The 25,816-nt window shown below is 41.5% G+C and overlaps 1 protein-coding gene across 1 annotated transcript in view; it reads left to right on the top strand.

The window, feature by feature from the left end:
• LOC135088750 (CD109 antigen-like) overlaps positions 1-25,792 on the top strand; it is a 54,596-nt gene extending 28,804 nt beyond the window's left edge. Inside the window, exons 12-27 of the mRNA XM_063983748.1 lie at positions 4,639-4,707; positions 4,815-4,913; positions 5,520-5,701; positions 6,332-6,496; positions 7,516-7,647; positions 8,327-8,495; positions 9,311-9,575; positions 10,944-11,133; positions 11,399-11,556; positions 12,973-13,109; positions 16,467-16,705; positions 19,496-19,657; positions 20,826-21,022; positions 22,507-22,690; positions 23,702-23,810; positions 24,345-25,792. Of these exons, the coding sequence (XP_063839818.1) occupies positions 4,639-4,707; positions 4,815-4,913; positions 5,520-5,701; positions 6,332-6,496; positions 7,516-7,647; positions 8,327-8,495; positions 9,311-9,575; positions 10,944-11,133; positions 11,399-11,556; positions 12,973-13,109; positions 16,467-16,705; positions 19,496-19,657; positions 20,826-21,022; positions 22,507-22,690; positions 23,702-23,810; positions 24,345-24,577 (2,690 nt within the window). The 3' untranslated portion in view covers positions 24,578-25,792. The remainder of the gene's footprint in view (positions 1-4,638; positions 4,708-4,814; positions 4,914-5,519; positions 5,702-6,331; positions 6,497-7,515; positions 7,648-8,326; positions 8,496-9,310; positions 9,576-10,943; positions 11,134-11,398; positions 11,557-12,972; positions 13,110-16,466; positions 16,706-19,495; positions 19,658-20,825; positions 21,023-22,506; positions 22,691-23,701; positions 23,811-24,344) is intronic.
• The last annotated feature ends 24 nt before the right edge of the window (positions 25,793-25,816 follow it).

The raw sequence follows: 25,816 nt of genomic DNA, 5'->3' as shown, positions 1-25,816 counted from the left end.
GTTTGTGTTTCCTTTGTATTCCTTTGTAATGAAGAGTGGCGTTTCGTTAACACATTATAAACAAAAAAATCGCGTCTCCTTTCCTTTTTTTTTTTTTTTTCTCCTTGACATAATGAAGGCACTGAACACCCACACCTTCCTCCTTCCCTCCTCTATTAACGGAAAGAAGAAAGGTGCCGGGAGGAAAAAGGTTCACGTGTTTCATTTTAAGCTATAACCGTTATTTAGAGCCAGGATAATTAGGCTTGTCCCGGGGAAGTACAAAGAGTGGCAAAGAGAGGGAGGTAGGTGTTGAGGTGACGCTGGAGAACTGAGGCTGAACTGAACTGAATTGAAGTAAAGTTGAAAGTGAATTGAAGCTGACTGAACTGAAGGTGAAAGTGAACTGAACTGAAATAAAGCTGAACTGAACTGAACTGAATTGAAGTAAAGTTGAAAGTGAATTGAAGCTGAGCTGAACTGAAGGTGAAAGTGAACTGAACTGAACTAAAGCTGAACTGAACTGAACTGAATTGAAGTAAAGTTGAAAGTGAATTGAAGCTGACTGAACTGAAGCTGAAAGTGAACTGAACTGAAATAAAGCTGAACTGAACTGAACTGAATTGAAGTAAAGTTGAAAGTGAATTGAAGCTGAGCTGAACTGAAGGTGAAAGTGAACTGAACTGAACTAAAGCTGAACCGAACTGAACTAAAGGTGAATTGAACTGAACTAAAGGTGAACTGAACTGAAGCTGAACTGAACTGAACTAAAGCTTAACCGAAATGAACTAAAGATGAACTGAACTGAACTAAAGCTGAACCGAACTAAATTGAAGGTGAACTGAACTGAACTGAACTAAATCTTAACTGAACTAAAGCTGAAATTAACTGAACTAAGGTTGAAATGAACTAAATTGAACTATATCCAAGCTGAACTGAACTGAAGCTGAACATAATTAAACTGAAATGAAGTGTATTCAAGCCGAACCGAACTGAACTGAGCTGAATTGAACTAAAGCTGAAGTAAAGTAAACGACACAAGGACGGAGACTCCTTGCCTCACCTCCATGACGCAGCTGGCAAGAGAGTTATGCTGTGTCCGAATAAAACGGGTACACATGTGACGCTGGAGGGAGCACAACTGCATCATTTTGTCACTGCATCCTCCTCCGGGAACTGTGATGGATCAAGGACAGTGCCTTTCCATTGTATATAGAAAAGGAAATTCGCTTTGTAACAGAAGGAACGTCAGATCTTTTTCCGTGAAGGCTATGTTGGGAAGTAAGGAAAGCATGACTGCAAGCCTCCCCTGAGCGGATTACCAATGTGTGACAGTTTTTTGAGGCGCCCGGCGAGGGAAAGGGAAATGTTTGGTGTTTGTCATGCTTCCTTTATTGTCTCGTGCAAAGAACAAGACAAAGGACAGCTTTTCATGAGTAATTTGTTGATTATATGATACTGAAATGTAACAGAAGAATCTCAAATTGTAAAGTAAAGAGACAAGAAATAAATCAATAAATACGGATGCTAGGTGGAGGTTTGCTTCAGAGAGGGACTGCCAAGTTTATTCCTGATGCTCCATATGTTCTTATGTACGAGTATGTGTTCTTACGTAGAGACTTGCCAGGAGCGAGACAAAGTTTGATCATTAACACCAGACAAAGTTGGATTTCCTGCAAGTATTTGGTGAGTAGTGTCGAAAAGAACTCGTGTGTGTGTGTGTGTGTTATGACTGGGACCTTGAGATGAGGAGGCGACGAGAGGGTGTGGAGTGAAGGATGTAATGAATGCAGCAGTGTGTCTAATGAGGAACGATTACGAGTGTTTAACAAGGAGGCGACGAGAAGGTGTGAAGTGGAGGGTGTGATGAGTGTGCTGAGGATAAAGTGAGGTGGGTGGGCACTCAAGGGAAGGGAGGAGGGCTACAGTATACGAGTATACACGAAGGAGCGTCACAGTTAAATAATTGGATAGTTGAAAGGGAACCAACACAAGACCAAAGAAAACCTGAAGGCGGCGTGTGGAGGACGTAAGAAGGATGAACAAAAAAAAAGAAAAGAAAAAGATTCATAGATCGCCCGAACAGAAAACGGAAAATAAGAACGTTAAATGAAATGATGATGATGATGCTGGTGGTGATGGTGGTGGTAGTGGTGGTGGTGGTATTTTTTGTCCTCGTTTTTTTAGTTATCAGAGTTAATTGATCGTCTTTTTAGGGTGTCGTAAATCATTTTTTCTTTATTTTTACTATTTAGAAGAGTGAAGCAAAGTCAGTATTTATCTTGTCTCTCGCTGTTATTCCATTTCCGACGATATGATTATTTTTTTGTTTTCGCCTTTTCAGAGTTAATGGTCGTCATTTCAGGGTGTCTCATTAACGTAATTATAGAGTGTCATTCCTTTTCCTTCATGAAGTAAAAGGTTTTGCTTCCCCTTACTATGTTGCCCTCACTACGGGGTCCCATTCCTGGTTTTTTGCCACAGTGATGCAGCTCTAGGTGTGACAGCGTGAGGGAAGGAAACGCTTGGTGAGAGAGAGAGAGAGAGAGAGAGAGAGAGAGAGAGAGAGAGAGAGAGAGAGAGAGAGAGAGAGAGAGAGAGAGAGGAATGTGTGTGTGTGTGTGTGCAGGGTGGGAATCACACTAAGAACAGACTTGAGCAGTGTTTGTCAGTAATCTCTGCCGCGGCACAGCAGAGGTGAGTGAAGCGGCTGAGACAAAGAGACGGAAGGAAAACAAAGAGACTCAAGGGAAGAAGTGACAACAGGAGCAGGCGACTTGATGCTTTGCTCTTTAGATTAGATAAAAAAAAAAAAAAAAGCGAACGTAATTAATGTTTGCTTTATTTTCACTGTTTTGAAGAATGAAATCGTCAATGTCCGCCTGATCTCTTGCTCTTACGTATTTATGTAGTATTTTTAAAGATATCCATACAACCAGTCTCATCCAAGTGCAGTTTTTTTCTTTTTCCTTTTTTTTTTTTTAGTTTTGTCACCGTAAGTTACAAGAGAATGACGACAAAGTGAAAGCATAATAGAAATACCATTAGTTTTTTTCTCTTTTTTTATTTTCAACAGATCCCCTGAACTTACATACAGTCTCTGCCTTTTTCTCATATTTCCCCTGAACTTTCTCGTAAGGTCATAAGGCAGCACAGCGGAGCGTCACGGATTGAAATTTCACTGAAGGTATTGCCGTTAATCAGTTCTCTGTCCCATCCTGGCGACAATTTTACAGTTGAATTAGATATGACACGCATGGCACGTTATTCCTATCAAGGCGTCAGTTCTGTTCTGTGCGAATGAAAGTTTTCCGTATAGGTGTTATCCTCTGTTAGTAGTCGCAAGAAAATGGTGTCTCTTTTTCATATGAATTTTGTTGCCCTTGGTCAGTGTCCTTCTCACATTAACTTTTTCACTGCCACACATATTTTCTCCTTTAATACCCTGTAACTTTTTAGACACTATTTTTGTTCTAGGCTCTCGTAAATTTTTCTACCACGTAAAAAGACAAAATTAATCTTCTGTTTTTCCTCTTCCGTCTCTTGCGTCTCAATGCAAACAGTTTTTACAGTGGTAGGAAGAATAAGGAAGGACGATCATAGCAACAAAAGGGTTAAGAAAAAATTTAAACATCATAATTTTGGGTAGCAAATAAAGTTTTCCCATAGTTATTACTCTTCGTATTAGTGACAACAATCTTTGAACATTATAATATTGTGTAGGGCCGAAGATTTTCCGTATGCACATTACTCAGCAATAGTAGTGACATCAATCTTTAAACATTATAATATTGTGTAATAATGATAGTTTTCGTGATATTTCCCATCGATAGCAGTGACATCAGTCTTTAATCATAACCTTGCGTAAGAATGATAGTTTCCCTCACAAATATTACCCTCCATTAGAAGTGACATCAATCTCTAAAACATTATAATTTTACGTAAGAAACTTTTTTCCCACAGACATTGCCCTCCGTCTGTAGTGACACCAATCTTTAAACACTATAATCTTCAGAATAACTCCTCATAGCATCAGATCATTCATAACAACCCTCATAACAGACCTTCATTTATTTTTATTTATACTTAATAACCTAATTCACAGACAAATACTTCCCACGAACTCGATGAAATTAAACACTAGGCTCGTATTCTTAAACGCTTTGTTCTCTCATCACGACTAATTTTATTAGTTGAGCTTTCAAGGCTGTTTTATACCACTGATGATACAGAATTCTTGACATTCCATCAGTTCAGTCACGAAAACACTTAAAAATCGCAATAACTTCCACTAGAGAACTGTCGACACGTTTATCCTCTCATCAGAGTCTATTAAAAGCTGTGGACATGACTTATTACCCAGTGAAAACAAACTTAAAAATCACACTAACTTTCACTATGAGATAAAAAAAAAATTGTTTGAGAATATGGATCCTAATCTTAAGGGTCATATGGCTATTTTCTCCCACTGGTCATAGAAAACTTGTTATCCTCTGACTAGAATCATAAAAAAAACACCTAAAAATCCTAAAATCTGTAAAAAAAAATAGAAATAAGACGCTAAAATACTTGATGAAAATACGAATCCTAATTTTAAGTTATATTCTCATATTCGCGGGTCTGGTCTGGTCTACCCTTGGTGCCTTCGTCCCTCTACAGGTCTGGCGGTCTCTCACGAGTACGAGCAGTCCAACACCACCTTGGAGGGCCGGCTGCTGATCACTCCAGGTAAAGCAAGAGTGTGTCAGGTGCATCAGGCGAAGTGGCAGGGAGTGCGGGAGGTGTTGCGTCATTTGTTATTGTTGACACGTGCTTTGTTTTGTGTCCCGTTGCAGAGCTTGAGGAGGAGCAGTTTCGTGTGACGCATCGCTCCTGGTGGCGTGACCTCTTTGACGTCAAGGATGGAAGCTGGTGCCTCACCCATACGTATTTTGGTGAGGGAGTGGTTTGTTGTATTGGTTTGCTTAGATGTGTGTGTGTGTGTTTCTTTTTTTTTTTTTTCTGTGCTCTCATTTTTTCTTTTTTTCTTCTTTTCTTGATTTCTGTTATCTTCTCGTTGCTGGTTTTTTTTTCTTTTTTTTTTACCCATTCTTATTCTAGCGAAGGACTGGAGTGTTTTGCTGCTTACTCGATCAGGTATATTGTGTTTCTTTTTTTCTTCTTCTTCTTCTTTTTGCTCCTATCTTATATCTAATTGTCGTTGGTGCTGTTTTTCTATTGTTGTTGTTTTTTTTTATGGTCTTCTACGGCACTTTTCCTGTGTGCTGTCATCTTGTTCTTTTTTATTTCTTCATCGACCACTACTGCTTCTACCACCACCACCACCACCACCACCACCACCACCACCACAACCACCACCACCACCACCACCAAAACAACACTACAATCTCTCTCAGTCAATCCAACACTCATCCTTCTGTACATCCCTGACCACACCCTTTCCATCACAGCACCAGACCACCTTATCACACTCCCATAAACTTACACTCACCCCATCACCTAATCCCTCTGTTTTCTCCCCTTTCCCCCCGTTCCCCCAGGCCACAAGGGGTACCAGAGGGTGGAGTTGGACGTACCACATTCTCCGGGGCAGTGGGTGGTGGAGGGCTTTGCGACACACCACCACCACGGCCTCCACATTCTCTCCGAGCAGAGTTACAACGCCACCCCGCCGCTCCTCATGCAGGTGGAGGGGCCGTCCTTCTGCCGCAGGGGGGAACAGGTGGGTGGGGTGGAGCCTTCGTCTTTACTATCTTGTGTTTCGCCTTAGTAAAGTAGTTAGGTGAGTCTCTCTCTCTCTCTCTCTCTCTCTCTCTCTCTCTCTCTCTCTCTCTCTCTCTCTCTCTCTCTCTCTCTCTCTCTCTCTCTCTCTCTCTCTCTCTCGGCAGTTGGGGAGAAGCCTTTGTCTTTACTATCCCGTTTCTAGATTTGTATTAGATGGAGTATTATTATTATTATTTTTAATGTGGACAGAGACGAGGCTTCCCCTTTTACTATCCTATGTCATACCTTACACACACACACACACACACACACACACACACACACACACACACACACACACACACACAAGCGAATACTGACAAGAATACAATCACTTCCTCCGTCCCTCCCTCTCTCTCCCTCCTTCCCTCCCTTCAGACCACCCTCCCTCCCTCCCTTTCCTTCCTGGCTCCCTTAATCCCTCCCTCCCTCTTTCCCTCCCTCTAATCTTCCCTCCTTTAAATACACGTTGCTTCCCTTACTCCCTCTCTCCCTCCGTTCCTCGCTCCCTCCTTCCAACCCATCCTCCCTCCCTTTCTCACTCACCCACCCTCCCTACCTCACTCCCTCACCTACCCGCTGCCCCCAGATCGCCATACGCGTGCACCTGTACAACTCCCTGGCGCAGAACATGCTGGTGATGGTGGTGCTGGAGGGCAGCGACGACCACCGCTTTGTGCACGTTGAGGGCGACGCGTCTGTCAGCCACTACAACCCCAGGCTCTCCCGCGGCGACCACCAGCACCTCATTACGGTAAAAAGCGGGTGTACTTCTGCTGCTAACCTTACCTGACTTGACGTAATCTAACCTCACGTCTTTACCGTAATTCTGCTGACATTACCTTATCCGATTTCACCTAATTAAACCTGCCCCAACCTGACTTGGTTTGACCTGATCTAAGGTAACCCTGCTATTATTATTGCTGCTATTGAGAGGAGGAGGAGGAGGAGGAGGAGGAGGAGGAGGAGGAGGAGGAGGAGGAGGAGGATAAAGCAAAGAACAAGAATTTAACCTATTCAGAACAGAAAGTGCTACTACTACTACTATTACTACTACTGCTACTACTACTACTACTACTACTACTGCTACTACTACTACTACTGCTACTACTACTACTACTACTACTACTACTATTACTACTACTACTACTGCTGCTGCTGCTGCTGCTGCTGCTGCTGCTGCTGCTGCTGCTGTAATAGTAGTAGTAGTAGTAGTAGTAGTAGTAACACTTTCTATTCTAAGTAGGTTAAATCCTTGTTCTTTGCTTCAGCCTCCTCCTCTTATTTTTTTTTTCCTTTACTTAGTCATTATGTTCTCATATTTTTTTATTTTTTACTTTTTTTTTTTTTTTAACTTGTCTTTTACATGCATTTTTGTCATACTTTTCTCATATATACATTTTTCGCACTCCTCTTCTTCCTCATTCTCCTCTGACCACCACTGAACAATTTCAACATACATTTTACTCTCTAATTAAATCATTCCGGAAGTACACACTCTTACCTGTCTCATACATTGTTCTCTTTACACAATTCCTGACCTACACACATCCCACATATGCTTCTCTTTAGACTACTCCTGACATATGCACCCCCTTGCTACCTCACGCACTCATCTCTTTACATAATCCCCACGATCGTAAACACACCTACCTATTCCCTCTTGTTTTCTCCTTATATGTATCCTGACGTGCACACTTTTAACGATCCTTTCCTGTTCTCGTCTTCCTCCACTGCTTTCCTGTAACACCTGCGTCGTTCTTCTTACAACAGGTGCGGGGCGGCAAGTTCATGGAGGTGGCGCTGCCGCTGGCCGTGATGAAACAGGCTGGGGACTTCACGGTGACAGTGCGCGCCCTCTCCCAGCTGGTGACGCGCACAGCCACCCTCAAGATCAAAGTGCAGGTGAGAGTTGGAGAGAGAGAGAGAGAGAGAGAGAGAGAGAGAGAGAGAGAGAGAGAGAGAGAGAGAGAGAGAGAGAGAGAGAGAGAGAGAGAGAGAGGTGGGGTCGTGTGTGTGTGTGTGTGTGTGTGTGTGTGTGTGTGTGTGTGTGTGTGTGAAGATTGAATACTCTTCTTTCGTACCTATATAATTTAGGTACACATTTAGTCATCTATTTTATCAATTTATTTATCTATTTGCATCTCGATATTTCTTGTCCAGTATTATGCATGAGCCTTTCCTGCAGAGCTGTATCCACTTTTCTTCTCTATCAGTGTTTCTTCTTCCATAATTTATTCAGCTATTTTATTTCAGCTAATTTATATGTCAGTAAGTGTTGTCCAATATGTATTCATGAGTCTTTCCTGCAGTGCTTTATCCACACACACACACACACACACACAACATACATATATTATTGCCAGTACTACTTCAGTGTGTCAGTGAAGACCGCCTGATTGTAATAATCTTTACTTGTTATATCTAGTTCCTTAATGGCAGTAAACGTACCTACCTACTTACTTAGTTGCTTACTTATTTACTTACCTACCTATTTAATCACTGACTTGCTTACACACACACACACACACACACACACACACACACACACACATCAATACATGTTTTCCCTCCTTCCTCCCAGCCAGAGGGAGCTGAGGTGAGAAAGCACACATCCATTCTCCTCGACCTCAAGAATCGTGCCACAGTGTACGAGTTCTTTAACCTGCCAGTCGACCAGAGCCCAGAGATCAGCAAGAGTATTCTGAGGCGCTTTGTCTACGGGTCCCCGAGAGCTTCTGTCACTGTGTCAGGTGAGCAGAGGCGAGGGGCGCGAAGGCAAGGCAAGGGAGGAGTGCGTGGAAGGTATGTGGGATGGTGTGGATGTAAGAATGATTGAATGTGTGTCTCGGTGTTTGAATGAGAGGGAAGCAGGAGTACGGGATGATGGGAAACAAAGGGAAATTGAGTGAATAGAGGAGTGGTGAATAAATGAATTGTTCAGTGGGTCTAACAAAGGACGAAATCATAGAAAGGAGGAGAGAAAGAAAGAATTAAACAAAAGAAGTCACAATTATCCACTGTCTGCCCTGCCTGAATGAAACAAGACAGACTAAAATAGATAAACAAAGACAACACAAACATCGATAAACTCTGCTTCCCGAATGAAGGAAGAGAAACTAAGAGATGGAGAAAGGCAACACAAATATCTCTAACCTTCTCTCCTTCCTGAATGAAAAAAAAGAAACTAAAGAGAGGGAGACAAACAACACAAGCACCTTCACTCCTTCCTGAATTAAAAAAAAGAAAAAAAAACTAAGAGACAGAAAATGAAAACACAAGCACCCATAACCTTCTCTCCCTTCTGAATCAAACAAGAGAAAGAAAAAAAATGCATCACCCCTTTGATAAATCCACGTTGGTCAGTTTATTCAACCATTTCACCACAGCCTGAATGAAGTACTGCCACTCTCAATTACCTTCCCATTCATCACCGCGTCATTCCTATTACTTACACCGTTCACTGCTACTGACTCCTCATTTCACTAAACCTAAACGATCTGAAGGAGGAAAGATAAAACCCCATTCATTAGCACCTCCCCTGATTCCCTCCCGTCCCTCCCTGCAGGTGATGTGTTCGGGCCGGTGCGAGGCGACGCGACCCTTAACTTCCAGCAAGCCTTCAAGGGCCGTTTCTTCAAGAGCAATGACGGCGTGGCGTTCAACTTCGGCTCGACGGTGTGGACTCTTCACTACCTGCGCCTCACTAACCAGCTGTCCACCGCCGACGTGAAGAAGGCGTTCCAGTTCCTCAATGTGCAACTGGCGGGGCTCCTCACGCGCTACAAGGACGGATCTTTCAAGATGTGGCACTTCTCTCAGCCCTCCGTGTGGTGCGTGGATTCTGTAGTGTGTTGGGTTAGGTTAGGTTAGGTTAGATGAGATGAGGTTAGGTTAGATGAGGTTAGGTTAGGTTAAGTTAGGTTAGATGAGGTGAGGTTAGGTTAGATTAGGTTAAGTTAGGTTAGATGAGGTGAGGTTAGGCTAGATGAGGTTAGGTTAGGTTAGATGAAGTTAGGTTAGGTATGTTAGGTTAGATTAGGTTAGGTCAGGTTAGATGAGGTTAGGTCAGGTTAGGTTAGGTTAGGTTAGGTTATTAGGTTAGGCTATGAAGATTTAACGTAGATTTAGTTCGGTTGGATTTGATTAAGCTAACTAAGATTGAGATAGGTTTGGTCAGTTAGGGAGAATTGATCTTAAGGGGGAATATTTTAACAAGAATTTTAATGGAGGAGTCTTCTGGCTGCCTTCCTGCTGGTTTCTTTATGTTCTCAAGCACTTGTTATTATAAAAGGGCTTAGAGATCCTACCTGTATTAATTAGAGAGTTAATGGCTTAATGGTAAAGTCCTCACATAGCAGATACATTAAAAGGCTTCGAATCTTACTCATTCCTTACTGGTTTTTGCCGATGACTTCTCCAGAGAGACTTTTCGTACCCAGAAGACGACGGTGGGAACTTTAGAAAGAGCGGAAAAAAAAATAAAAGGTATATTGGTAAAGTTCTCACACAGCGGAAAAATTAGCGGGGTTCGAATCCTCCTCGTTCCTCAATAGTTCCACTTGATGCCTTCTCCGGTCTTTTCTTATTCCGCGGCAAACAACAGCGGCCGAAACGTTAGGGAGAAACAAACTGTATTGCTTCTTCTTGCGTTTCCAGTCCTTGCCACTCTTCACTTGCCTTCATTGCTGTGTTTTTCTTTTTTCTTTTTTTCTTTCATATGTATAATTCAAGATGGTTTCTGTGATATTTTGAAAGGTTTTTTTTTTATTTTTTTTATTTATTTATTTTTTTTTTTTATGTAGGAGGGACATCGGCCAAGGGTAACAAAAATCCAATTAAGAAAAAATAATAGAACACTGAGATGCCGGTACCGGAAAAGGGTCCAAAGCGGTAGTCAAAAATTGAAGGATAAATGTCTTGGGTGGCTAAAGAATTGTATTATATATGTTATGTTGTATTGTATCGTATTGTATTTACTTATACTATTCACGCTACTTCTCTGTGTGTTCAGAGTCACTTTGTTTTTCGTTTCTTTTCACTCCTACACTTTACTTGCCTTACTTGAACCACTTCTACCACTTCTACTACCTCTATTACTACTTATACTACTTCTTTGTGCATTCAGGGTCATTTTATCACCTACCTTACACTACTTCTCTGTGCTTGTTCATGGTGACTTACCTGTGTGTTGTGTGCAGGGTGACGGCGTGGACTCTGCGGGTAATTCTGGCGGCGCAGCTGGAGGACTGGGAGAACCTAGTGTACGTGGAGCCGCGCCTGATCACGGATACCATCGACTTTCTGATCAAGCACCAGGCACCGGACGGCAGCTTCCATGAGACAGAGCACTACGAAAACGCCACGCTCTGCTACACCATGAGCTTCAAGGTGAGGCAACACAGAGGGACATTAGAGAGTGAAGCTTTGTTATGACTGAAGATGTTGGAGCTCTTTTCTACAATATTGTTTTTTGGGGAACCTCATAAAAAGAACGTTTAAGACTATGGAACTATATTTCAAAGCTCTTCTTTACTTTATTTTGTTAAAGATTAATCTGCAAAAAGATCATTACAAATGAAAAGAAAAGAAAAGAAAAAGAAACCAGACTTGTTATCTTCAGGATCCTCAATATGAAATTTATATTCTATCCTAGGGTCTGTCTGGCGGGGATCCTATGAGGCCTCGTGATGAAAAGGACAAGCCTCTGGTGGCACTGACGGCTCTGGTAGTGACGCTGCTGCGGGAGGCGCTGCCCACCGTGACGGGGGAGGTGCACGGGAGGGCTGTGGGCGCCAAGCTGCGAGCCATAAGGTGAGTCTGTCTCCTTGGCTGTATTCTGAAATGCTTCGCTCTCTCATCACGTCTATTAAAGGCCAAAGAGATGATCAGCCGGGTACTCAAGAGTATTTCTGCTCTCAGTAACGCAGAAATCTTGTCAATCTGTCTCTAGAATCGTAAAAACACCTTTAGAAATGCGTATAACTTCAACAAGAGCCTTTTGAAAACAGTGGAGGTGTGAACAGAAGTGTTTCAAGGTATGATCTTAATAAAGGTAATTAGGGATGAGGAGACGCATATGTCAGATAATGTCTTACGGCAATGTGCTCACCTGAACCACCAGACTGTGTGGAGTAGAGAAGGCGGCAGGGAAGGAGGGAGGGGGGACGCTAGCATTATGTTAGTTAAGTTCAGGTAGGTGTGTGTAACTAATTAGGTTTAGATGTAGATGTGTATTGGATTAAAGTGGTAAGTAGACAGTCAGACAGATGTGTAGAGAGAGAGAGAGAGAGAGAGAGAGAGAGACGTATACACACACACACATACACACACACACTGCTCCCCATCTCAGTAGTAAGGTCTTTGTCACTTAGCTGGTTACAATTCGTTCCCTCCTCAGATTAATAAAGCTCATCAATAACAAGCGAGTAAGCAGTGTTCCTTGAGCAAGAGAAAAGGAGTGTGCGTGTTGCCTAGTGATGCACAGAAATACACAGTAATGAATACCCGCACACACACTACACAAAACTACACTTATAATACACATACGCACACGAAGACACGCATCAAAGACTCTCCACACGTCTCAACTCAGTGCAGCGTCTCATTTCCTTTGTGTCTCTGGTGTTTTTTTTATTTATTTATTTTCTTTAGTTCCCTGCTGGTGTTCTTCCGTCAGGTTTTGTGGGGCGCCATCATCAAATCTCATTGTTTCACTCTCCCACATTTACGCGTCCTTTTACTGCGCAAGTTATTCAGCTCTCCATTGTTTCTCTTCATGGAAAGTGTTCTTAAGTCAGTCAGCCAGTAGTCAGTCAGTCAGTCAGTCTGTCAGTCTGTCTGTCATTCAGTTAGTTAGTTAGTGAGTGAATTTGTGAGTTTGTTAGTGAGTGAATGAGTGAGTGAGTTAGTTAGTTAGTTGTTTATTTAGTTGATTAGTTAGTGAGTGAGAGAGTTAGTTAGTCAGTCAGTCAGTGAGTTAATCCGTATGTCGAAAAGTCACCCAGTCAGTGAGTTAGTGAATGAATCAACCAACCAGTCACTTAATCAAACAATCGATCAGCCAATCAGCCAGTCAGCCAGTTAGCCAATCCATCAAGCAATCACTCAACCAGCCAATCAAATTACCCTCAGTTACATTTCACCACAATAAATTACCCGAATCATTCAAGTACCCAGTTAATCAGTCAGTCAACCAGTCAACTAATCAATCCCCCACACACATATCAGGTTCCTGGAGCGCCATCTGGACCAGCTGTGGGACCCTTATGAGGTGGCCATCACCACTTATGCCCTCACCATGGTGGCCAGCACGGAGAAGGAGGTGGCCCTTAAGATCCTGGAGTCCATGGGGAGGAGAAGCACAGGTGAGACAATAACACAATAACTGAATGTATCCCACTACCTCCCTGCGCTGGTCTTTCCGCTGATTTTGGTATTCAGTCCATCTCGGTAATGCAAGAGTGAACTAGTACTTTCACTTCATTCCTCTCGGTCGCAAAGTTGGTTCTGCCCACCTCACTAATGCAAGAGTGAGTCGGTGCCTTCACTCCTTCATTCCTTTCAATGGTGAGTTCTTTCGTCCCCTCCACCTCACTGATGCAAGGTAAATTCTGTCCTGTTCATCTCACTAGTGCAAGAATGAATCAGTATCTTCACTCCATCCATCTCACCGGTGACCTCAAACTCTTTTCTTTTTTTCTCATCTGAAGAAGAGTAACCAGACGCCGCCAGAACTTACCTGGCTAACATCCTCCGAGACTTTTCCTAAACTTATTGGCAGCGGAGAGTTAAGATGGCCGTTTTTTTCTTTTTTTCTTTTTTTTTCTTTTTTTTTTTTTGGGGGGGTGAGGGAAGAATGGAAGGCCAGTCTCCTTGACGCGTAAAATAATAAGAAAAACAAAAGCAAGAACAAGATTAAGAACAAGAACAAGATATCAATAAACATATGAAATAAAATACAATAAGGAATCGCAACACCACAGTCATATGGCGCAACAGTAACAACAACAACAACAACAATAATAATAACAACACTACCACCACCACCAACAACAACAACAACAACAACAACAACACCACCACCACTACCACCACCACCACCACCAACAACAACAACAACAACAGTTCAAGACACTCCCCTCCCTCCCTCGCTCTTAACCTTCTTGATTGAGTCTACCCCGAAACCTTAAAAAAGAAAATGGACTCGATTCCACGTCTCGAATGCTGTAGGTCCGCAGTCTCTTTCCCTACCCCTCAAAATCCACTTCAGATGACATTTGTACGACTTGATTCCTTTTCTCTCAATCTTAAGTGAGTCTTTCATCTCATAACAAAAGGGATGGCTATATTGGATTCCGATAAGGGGAGCATTTTATTGGCGGAAGGTAATAGTCGAGATGTGGCGCAGTTTTTTTTTTGCTATTGTGTAGGGAGGGTTTCGTGGTCGGACTGTAGAAGTGGAGCAAAGATTATATGACCGTAAAAAAATGTTGTGAGGAAGATCAGAAAGGAAATGTAACTAGGAGAAACAAAGGAACATATCACTAGGGAAATGCAAAGAAAATAAGGCAAAGATATTACTGTAGGGAAAAAGACGAAATGCGATGTAAGAAATAAAAAAAAAGTGACTGTAGGAAAAGGAAGTCAAAGAAAATGTGACGAGGAAAAACAAAGCAAAGAATATTTGACTAAAAGCAAAGAAAATTACTAAGATAAATTTAACAGAAAAAAAAAATACTAAGAAAAACAAAGCAAAGAAACTTACCCTAGCAAAAATGAGATTATAAAAGAAACAAAGCAAAGAAAATATGACTATAGGATAAAACAAAGAAAATCTGAATGTAGCATAAACAAAACAGAGGAAACATGACTAATTATGAATGTTGAAAAAAAGACAAAACAAAATAAAAAACAAAGGAAATATCAGTTCAAGAAAAAAAAAGACGTAACAAAAAGATATAACTAGATGAAACAATAGAAAGATATTAAAACACACGTAACTGATATTGCCAGCTTACGAAGAAGGACAAATGGGAATCTAATTTAGCGTGTGTGTAATGTTAAACTTATTACTACACTACTTTCCTGCACGCCTGTTATTCTAGGAAAAACACTCATGGATGTGAATGAAACGAGAACTAGGGAAAAAGTGTTATCATGAAATCACTCAAAATAAGTCAGTTGTTTATGTCAATGCCTTTACAAGTTTCATTTCTTCCAGTCCGTTGGGATGGAGTAAAATGAACTACGAGGAAAACGAAACGTGATCTTCTTACAGATTTCTCTCTGTTCTGTGTACAATTTTTTTTTTTATTTAATTTTTCTTTTCTGTTCTTGTTCATTTTTTTTTTTTCCACACATCACTTGCTCTTCGCTCTGTTTATTAATATCTTTTTTCTCTCCTCGTCTTTCTTTTTTATTCTCTCTCTCTTTGCGCGCACGTGTGTGTGTGTGTGTGTGTGTGTGTGTGTGTGTGTGTGTGTGTGTGTGTGTGTGTGTGTGTGTGTGTGTGTGTGGGTGTGTGCTTTAAATGTCATGTCTTAGTTTATTAATGTTTTCTTTCTCTCCTCTCTCTCTCTCTCTCTCTCTCTCTCTCTCTCTCTCTCTCTCTCTCTCTCTCTCTCTCTCTCTCTCTCTCTCTCTCTCTCTCTCTCTCTCTCTCTCTCTCTCTCTCTCTTCGTGTGTGTGTGTGTGTGTGTGTGTGTGTGTGTGTGTGTGTGTGTGTGTGTGTGTGTGCGTGTGTGTGTGTTTTATATGTCATCTATTCTTTGTTCAGTGTCTCTTTTCCTTTTTTCCCCTCTTATTTATTAGTTTAAGAACATAAGAAATGAGGGAAGCTGCAAGAAGCCTACACGTGGCAGTCCCTGTATAAAATACATCTATCTATTTCCATCCCCATCCATAAATCTGTCTAATCTTCTCTTAAAGCTCCCTAATGACTCAGTACTAACAACTTGATTACTGAGTCTGGACCATTCATCTACCACTCTATTTGAGAAACAATCCCTTACATGTTTTCATTATATTCCTTCCTCGTCTTCTACATTTGCTTTGCTTTTCATTTAGTTTTCAGGCATCTTCTTTCCTTCCTGCTCCCTTATCTTCTCGTATTTATTTATTTTGTATTACGTATGTTCTTTCCTTGCCTTCCACATCTATTTACTCTTCAGAAAGTATTATTTCATCAATATTTCTCCCTTCTCCTTGTCCTTGTCCTCATTCTCCTCCTCCACCTCCTCCTCGTACTTCTTCTTCTCCCCCGCCCACCTTCTCCTCCTTTAATCGGAAAGTCACTAAACTTACAAAAAAAAAAAACTTGATCTCAATCTCATCTTAATAGTGTTACATTATGCTTCGCCTTACTGAGCACTCAAGTTAATACTCTTAATGGTATGAAAGTCCGGTATCGTATCTATCGCTTCACTTTACTCCCTCAGCACCAAGACATCAGTTTAATAGCATTCTTGATATCAGAAAAGCATTGTATCATTATATCATCAACCCTTTCACTGGTAAACTATCTCTTTCACTGGTACGCCACATTGAACGGAGTAACGCTACAGTGAACGACCTGACGCTACAGTGAACGACCTGATGCTACAGTAAACGACCTGACGCTACAATGAACGACCTGAGACGCTACAGTGAACGACCTGATGCTGCAGTGAACGACCTGACGCTGCAGTGAACGACCTGACACTAACCCCACTCCTCACCCACAGAGGGAGGGCTGCACTGGTCACGTGACACGGTATCCAGTAACAACCGCCTCGCCCAGGATAACCAGAGGAGCTTCCTGCTGCCGAAGGAACCTCAGGAGTGGGATTCCTACGCCGTGGAGGCCACCAGCTACGCCCTCCTCACCTTCCTGCTGCGGGAGGGCGTCACCCCGCGCGTGGAATCCATCGTGCGCTGGCTCACCTCCGTGCGGGACTGGGACATGGCCTTCAGCGGCACTGTGGTGAGTGGTGGTGTAGGTGGTGGTTTGTGTGTGTGTATGTGTGTGTGGAGAGGAGGAGGTGTGGTAATTTTGTGAACACACACACAGTAATGATGATTGTAGTAGTAGTAGTAGTAGTAGTAGTAGTAGTAGTAGTAGTAGTAGTAGTAGTAGTAGTAGTAGAAATTGCAGTAGAAGCATTAGTGGTTTATACATATATTATTATATTGTTCATGTAAATTCTAAAGATAAATCTATATTCCGAGCTTGTCTAAATTAAACACACACACACACACACACACACACACACACACATCACAAGCACAAGGTATTCAGGTTAATTAGCGCCAAGCATTCCATCTGTTCCTCAAAGCATCGTTCAGTCCAGTCCGTCCCTCACAATCCTTCGTCCAGCTACGCGCAGTACGCTTCGTTCACTCCCCGCTCGGCTCACCTTACCAAAGACCATCGCCAAGGCTGCCAGGGCTATTTTGGCGGGTAGAAGATTGCTGCTTAATTTAAATCCTCTGATACTTTAACTTTAATGGAAACTTTAGGGAACAAAGAGTGCAAGTAAATGGTGTTAGGTCACGATAGGGGTCAGTTATCAGCGGAGCCTCAAAGGGCTTAGTAATGAGGGACCAATTGTTCTTAATCTACATAGATTACTCGTACATAAATACGAGGATCAGGAGCAATAGAGGTGCTAGGGACACAAAAGTAGGTAGAGTAATTAAAACAGACCAGGATGCCAGACAGCTGCAGGAGAACCTGGACAGGTTGTATGAATGGTCAGTAAGGTGGCAAGTGGAGTTTAACATAAAGAAAAGTAAGTTCTTTAGTGTAAGTAGAAGAAGCAGGCACGTAGATCACACCTTTAATAATTCCAATCTATGTAGGAAAAAGAGTGAAATAGACTTGGGATTTTAGGTAACCTCAGATCTTAGACCAAGGGAACTGTGTGTGTCAGTCAGGAACAAAACCAATAGGGTATTAGGAATCCTCAGCAGGAGTGTAACAAACAGAAGTGCAGAGGTTACCCTGAGGTTACATTAAGCTTTAGTAAGACCACATCTGGACTATGCAGAGCAGTTTTGCCGTATTATAGGAAAGACAGATTCCGAAGTAGTGCAGAAGAGGATGACTACAATTATTCAGGAACTAAGAGGATTGACATATAAAGACAGACTAAAAAAAACTCCACCTGCATTCACTGGAGAGTAGGAGGGTGCTTGGGGACATGACAGAAGTATTTAAATGAGCAAAAGGAATTAACAAAGATGATGTAAGTGACGTCCTCATAGAACACAACCAGGACAACTCGAACTAACGGGTATAAGCTAGATAACTTGAGCTTAAGGAAACACACTGATAGCAAATGATTCACAAAAAGAGATAGATGACTAGAATAGGTTTTAGCAATCATATAGTCAGCGCCAACACACTAGATAGTTTCAAGGGAAGGTTAGATGATCATATGTGTAGGGAAGACAGGTGGCAATAGAAAGGCTGACAGTGGAGGGAGGATAAAGGACGTTCATGGTTAGTACAGGAGCTGCGCAGTGTACGATAACCGGCCTTTTGCAGTCTCCTTTATTCTGTGACTAAGGAACTGTTACTAATTCAGATTAACTTAGGATTTTTACTCCTTTTTTTTTTTTTAGTGACTAGAGGACAGCTGTTTAGTTCAAAATCAACCTCTGATACCAATTTTGTGACTAGAGAACTGTTGCTTAGCTATGTAATCAAACTCTGCTCTCGTTTACCGTAAAAAACAAAAGAATTCTTCCTGGTCTCTTTTCCTTCCACTTTTTTTTCTTTTTTATCTGTTCATTCATTCATTTTTATCATGTTCTTTCCTTGTCTTCTACATTTCATTTGTTCTTCATTTGGTTTTCAGGCATCTTTTCTTTCTCCTCCACTTTCGTCTTTTCTTTTCTCTTGGTCTTTTATCATGTTCTTCCCTTGCATTCTACATACAGTTTGCTCTCTATCAAATATTGTTTCATCCATCTTTGATCCGGATACAGACAGATTCACGAACATTCAGGTAATGAAGGGATTGATATAACATAACATCAATTAAGACGTTTACTAATTTAGGCTATTAGATGTAGAAATAATTAGACATAATCTGGATTCAGTTGATTCAAAAGGTTGGCTTTGGAAGTATCAATTAAAACATTAAAAAACAGACTTTCCTACCTGGAGCACCTAAAACCATCCTTATGTAACAGTTATGGCGAACAAAGTAGAGAGATTAATCAGTGCAGCAGGAGATGTCTCTGAATTGGTGCTCTAATTATCCGCAGCCTCTTCATCAGTTCAACTTCCCTCTTGAGTTAAATCCGAGTAACTTGTAGCAAATTAGCTGGCTAATGAATGTGGACTTGCTTCAAATTGATTACATAGTAAGATCCTCGCTATGAGAGAGAGAGAGAGAGAGAGAGAGAGAGAGAGAGAGAGAGAGAGAGAGAGAGAGAGAGAGAGAGAGAGAGAGAGAGAGTGGGGCAAGGACACAAAAATTAAAGGAAGATAAATGGAGACAAACACAAAGAAAATCAGAGTTAGAGAAACAGAGAAAGACACAAACGAACAAAGAAACAGAACCATATCCAATATATTACCAGAGAGAGAGAGAGAGAGAGAGAGAGAGAGAGAGAGAGAGAGAGAGAGAGAGAGAGAGAGAGAGAGAGTGTGTGTGTGTGTGTGTGTGTGTGTGTGTGTGTGTGTGTGTACTTAAACAAAAGCAAACCCAGCATGTTACCTTACAGTACCCATCTTCTCACTTTACCTCTTCTCCCTCTACAGGACACAGTGTTAGCCATGCAAGCCCTCGCGGAGTACAGCCACAGGGCGAGGCTTCGTGACGTCACCAACCTGGATGTGCGTATTGAAGCCTCCTCCTCTCCTGGCTTCTCCGAGGAACTGTCCATCACCAACCAGTCCATCTCAGCCAAACACTCCTTCCCAGTATGTTTGGATGGGGAAACCTGTGTGTGTGTGTGTGTGTGTATGGTGGATGGAAGAGAGAGAGAGAGAGAGAGAGAGAGAGAGAGAGAGAGAGAGAGAGAGAGAGAGAGAGAGAGAGAGAGAGTGCATGTTTATATGTATGTGTATGTTAATTTAATGACTCATCCTGAATCTGTCTATCAATCAATTTATCTATTAATTTATTCACTTGTCTGTCTTTTTGCCTTTCTATCTGTCTATCTGTTCATTTATCTATCTCTCTATCTATCTATCTATCTATCTGTCTATCTACTTACCTATCCATCTCCCTCTCTCCCCTATGCCCCTTTCACCAACCCTTTTACCCATCCATCCACCTATCTACCCACCTGTACTTAAGGATGAGAGTCAATAAGGACAGTCCGTCAAACTTTTGTTCCCCATCATGCATCGCATCGGTGACGTCACACTAGTTAATAAAGAAGCAAATTATCGCTTTGGTGCACAAGTCCTGCTGTATGCCAAGAAATGGGTACACACTAAGGGGGTTTGTGTAATGTATTCATGCTTTAATAGGTTCTTAGGTTCTTAGGTTAGGTAGGTTAGGTTCTTAGGTTCCCATGACAACCAAAGGCATGTAAAGAGCAAGGAAGCGTGCAGAAAAATTGCTGGTAAGGTGCTTATATTTACCTACAGTGTAGTTGCCCTAATATTCCTGTGCATTTATTTCATCCATTCCTTTTCATTCCTTCAAACGCAATTAGTATAATGTGCTGAAAGGATGAATAGGCCTAATTAACATTTACTTTGGGCTGAATATTCAGGAGTTTATGCCCGTTTTTCTAGTGATTAGGCAAGTAGAGGGGGATCTAATGTATTTTTTTTATTTAGTTTTTATTTATTCTTCTATTTTTCCCTTCATTGATTAACTGTGCGTTACTGCTGATACTGCAGGTTTTGCCTGGTGATACTGCAAATATTGTTGACGGAATACAATGGAATCCAGCATGATATTAAGCGAGTATCAGCCAAAATAAGCCTTTTCGCCCTTATTTCACTGTTCCACGTGCACCAGACGCATCAGAGAGTTGTGTAGCCATCAATGACATTTCAGTGGACTATCCTTTTACTGTCTCTCATCCCACATAACCGAAGCCACAATCACCTAAACAGCCCTTCACCCCAACAGATCCCGCGTCCTTGGGGTCACGTATACTTGGAGGCGCGGGGATCAGGTCAGGCGGTGGCACAGATGGAAATCACCTGGGGAGTTGACCTCGATCGGTATCTGGAGAAGCCCCCGCGGAAGTATTTTGACCTGACCGTGACGGAGACTTACCCTCGCTTCAGAAACAAGTCCATCATTTACACGGAGATCTGTACCAGGTGAGCGACGGAGTGAGGGAGTGGAAGAGGGAGAGTGGGAGGGAGGCAGTGAGGGAGAGAGGAAAGAAGAGGGAAAGGGAGGGGAAGGAAGATAGATAGATAGATAGATAGATAGATAGATAGGCAGATAGGTAGATAGATAAATAGATGGATAGATAGACAGGTAAGTAGACAGATGAATAAAAACATGCAGACAGACGGACGGGCATACATTAGAGAGATAAATGAATAGAAAAAAAATTATGAAGAGACAAAACATACGAACAAACAGACATATAAATAGACTACCAGACAAAAAGGGAAACAAAGGAAACAAACAGGTAATGGATAAGCAGAAATGAGGAGATAAAAACAGAGAGAAAGAAACAAACAAAAAAAGAAAAATGAATAAGCAGAAAAAGAGAAAATAAAGCCAGACAAGTTTATCTCATTCTGAAAAAGAAGTCATGTGGGAAAGTGAAGAGAATAATAATAATAATAATAATAATAATAATAATAATAATAATAATAATAATAATAATAATAATGAGTTAAGTTTCCTTGGTGACCTCACAGTGAAGCGATTTTGCCCTTGACACTAATTGACTCCTTACTGTGCTGACTTGAGTATTATTTCTTAATCTGCACTTATTGCTTATTTATTGATTTACTACTTTTATATAATACTAACTTATGTGTCAGTTATTAATTACTTATCACTATTTATTTATTCACATATTTATTTATTGTTTACTCAGATGTTGTTTTTTTTTTATATTTCATTGTAACTTTATCCATTATTATTACTTATTATGAGACGTCTGTGAAATTATTATTGTTATCATCATCATCACAGTCTTACAGTATCTCTTATGGTAATCACAAATAACTAGTAGTAACCAGTAAAAGCCAGATTTCACCAGTACCTGCCAGTAACACTTCCCACCACTTCAACTCTTCCAAAGACGACTAGCAACCTATGTATCTAAATTGAGTGGCTATTTTCTCAACCTCTCTCTCTCTCTCTCTCTCTCTCTCTCTCTCTCTCTCTCTCTCTCTCTCTCTCTCTCTCTCTCTCTCTCTCTCTCGTCCTTATCATTCTCTCCCTCTTCGTTTTCTTTATTTATCTCACTCCCTCCTACATGACATCTTCTTTTCCCATTTCTTTCTTTGTTTTTCTTTTTAGTGTTAACATTCTCTCTCTCTCTCTCTCTCTCTCTCTCTCTCTCTCTCTCTCTCTCTCTCTCTCTCTCTCTCTCTCTCTCTCTCTCTCAGCACCCGACATAAGTTTAATTCTATTCTGGATATCACTTGAGAGTCATATTAAGTTTACAGTGATCTATTTTCTTTGCCACGGAATTAAAGAAACCACCTTTAGTTACACACATCCCCTTCATTTACGTCTACATTTACTCTGGCGACTGCACGAATGTTGGAACTGTCAGTGGTAGTGAATGGGATAATCTGTCTCCTCAATACGTCACACCGCTGCTTCATTCCTCTAGGTGGACGGCAGTAGAGGTGTCCCCGGTGAGCCACGCGGCGTACCTGGAGATCGAGGTGGCCACAGGGTACTTCATATCCCAGCCGACCGCAAACAACATTGTCAAGAAAATTATGGAGGGGTACTTCCCGCAGCTTGTCGACGTCAAAGTGTCGCAAACCAAATTGTCCTGGCAGTTTAGTTATGTAAGTTGTCCTTGTTTTCTTTTCAGTGATTTTATTCCATTTTTCTTTCTTTGATATTTATTCACTTACTACTTCATTTTTATTTCATTTACATTTTTTTCTCTCGTTCTTTTATTATTATTTTTATATTTGTATTTATATTATTTTTTCTTTATTTTTTCATCTTATTTATTTGTTATTTACCTATTATATTATCCTTCTATATGTGTGTGTGTTTGTGCATGTGTGCGTGTTCAGACCATTCTTTACTCGCATTTATAATTACAAAAAAGAGGAAACTCATTTATTTCTAGTTAGCGTATGAGTTTTCGTGGACTACAGATATGGTCGTTACATTTATTTTATTCGTATGTTTGTTCGTATGCTTGTCTCGTGCATTATGTGACTCCTAGCAGTGGTCAACGAACTGTCTCTCTGTGTGTGTGTGTGTGTGTGTGTGTGTGTGTGTGTGTGTGTGTGTGTGTGTGTGTGTGTGTGTGTGTGTGTGTGTGTGTGTGTGTGCTTCCACTTTTCCTACGTTGTTTTATTTTATGTGTGTTTGTGTGATTTCCTTTTTCTTTTTCTCTCTCTTTCCACCTCTCGTGCTTGTGGGCGTGTGTGTCTTACATTTTTTTCTCATATATTATTTTTTTTTTTTTACCTTTCTACCCTGATTTATTTTCCTTTGTAGTTTAATTTCCCCGTTTTTTGTGATCGTCCTTTAACTTTCTCTACTTTTCATTAGTTTGATTTTTTATTCCCTTTTATATCGACCTTGCACTTTCCTCTAGATCCTCCATCTCATAACCCTCTCCTTTCACTTACTAACGCACTTAAACATCTTTGCAATTCATGAAAGACACACACAGCAGTGACACACATAAAAAAAGTACCATTATCGACACTAAGAGGGAAGGGCATAGGAATTAAACATGAAGCCTTGTCCTAGTGGCCTTTTAGATATGCACCCCTCCTTGACTCCCCTGTGCTTCTACTCCGTCTCCTTCTTACCCTCTTCCCTTTCTCTTTCAGGTGCCCAGCGATAAGATGAATTGCTTTAATTACACCTTAAGACGTCACTTCCCAGCTGCAAACCTCACTGCTGTTCGCTATGCCACTATCTACGAGCTCTTTGCCCCAGGTTAGTGTGCATTTCTTCCTTACGTATATTTGGCAGCCTCGTTTTCTGTTGAGGGTCGGGAGTTTAGGTAAGTAAGGCCTTGCGAGGGTATCGTTTTCTTTTTTCTTCGTTTTGTGTGTGGAGGGTAAAGAAAACGTGACGGTATTGAGGTTAGTGTGTTGGTCAGATAATGGAAAGTGTGGTTGTCTAGTGTTGCAGTATTAGTAGATCATAGCAAGTCTACCAGAATTTTTTTTCTATGTTAAATCTCTCTCTCTCTCTCTCTCTCTCTCTCTCTCTCTCTCTCTCTCTCTCTCTCTCTCTCTCTCTCTCTCTAACCTTCACATTCTCCTTTAATAATGCCATCACCACCGCCACACCACAAAAACCACCCCAAAACACCGCCACATCACCACAAAACCATCCTAACACCACCACAGCATCACAAATCACCCTAGTACCCGCACAACACCACCACAACAAGCCACAACAAGACATCACCGCTACACGAGAAGACGAGTGGTTTCTGACTTTTTCTCCCGTTCCATCACACAGAGCACTTCGAGACGACAATGATCAACTCCACCAGTCTGGCCGCCCTTGACATCTGCGAGGTTTGCGGCTCCTACCAGTGTCCTTACTGTCCTTACTACAGCGGCAAGGCTCCCCACGTCCACCCCTGCCTCCTACTCCTTGTCCTCGCTGTCCTCTTACACTTCTCCTTCATTCTCCCGGCGCCAGCTTTAACGGACCAGGAGGGGGGAAAAAATCGGCGTTTGAGAGACTAGTGCATTGGTGTGGTGGTGCCGGACCAGTCGACCTTCAGTTGCCAGAGGTTTCTGCGCTGGTGAAATATTCTGTCTCGCCGCCGCCCTCGTGTAAAAAATAGGCGGACTGCATTCTCAAACGCTCTAGTGTCATATCTCGGTAACTTTCAAGCCCCTAGTGGAAGTTATCGGGGTTTACAAGAGTGTTTTCTGAGCTGCGTTAAATATTTTGACTCGCCGCTGCCTTGGTATAAAAAAAAAAGCTGACTGCATTTTCAAACGTTCCACTATCCTATCTTGGTAACTTTTATGTCCCTGGTGGACGTTATCGGGGTTTGCATGGATGTTTTCGTTCCTCTAATGATAGTTTGACAAGTATTTTGTATCATCAATAGGGCAAACACTCTTGTGAACCTGACTAATCACCTCTGTGGCTTTTGGAAATAATCCTTGTGAGTGATGCAAAGCGCTTCAAATCTCGAGTACAGACGATTACGTAATTATAGACTCGTTTTATCTTTTAATCCGAAGCGCGTGAACTGATGAAATGAAGCAGCAGCAGCAGACTCGTTCACGTTCCCTGCTGATCCTGCTCCAACTGACGTCTTCCCAAAACCTGCTACGCTATTAGTACAAATCCAAGTGTTGATATAAATGTATTAGATGTATGAGTGTGATTTTTGTTAGATGTGTGTTGTGAAGAAAGAACTGCAAGAGAGAGAGAGAGAGAGAGAGAGAGAGACTCAGTCCACCTAACTGTGCCTTTAATAAGTGTTTTACTCGCTCAGTGCCGCACAAAAGTTGAGAGAAAATGGTGAAGGAGGTCAGGTGTGTGCGGGAGCCTGCCAACCCTTCACAGGTGACATTGAGAGGCGAGATAACACAGATAAATGATAAAAGATAAAATGAAATAAACAAATAATTAAAACAGATACACATGATTATACAGTGGTAGTGTAACGTGTGTGTGTGTGTGTGTGTGTGTGTGTGTGTGTGTGTGTGTGTTGCTTTTAACATTTTGATACTTTCACGCTATAAGTCAGTAGCTTGTCTTATTATTATTATTTTTTCTACGAACGTGTTGTAAATTACTTGTCCTTGTTTGTAGCTGTGTGTGTGTGTGTGTGTGTGTGTGTGACCTTGCCCTTCTTGTACCTTCCATCTCCCCCGTAGTGTTGTTACGACATTAGTCTTTATATGATAACCACTGTAATAAACGTGTAGCAGCTAACCATGTGACAGTGTTGTTATTCCCCTCGT

The sequence above is a fragment of the Scylla paramamosain genome, chromosome 31 (assembly GCF_035594125.1).
Source record: "Scylla paramamosain isolate STU-SP2022 chromosome 31, ASM3559412v1, whole genome shotgun sequence".
Taxonomy (NCBI): domain Eukaryota; kingdom Metazoa; phylum Arthropoda; class Malacostraca; order Decapoda; family Portunidae; genus Scylla; species Scylla paramamosain.
The sequence above is the reverse complement of the archived record's forward strand: the minus strand, read 5'-3'. Positions and strand labels throughout refer to the sequence as shown.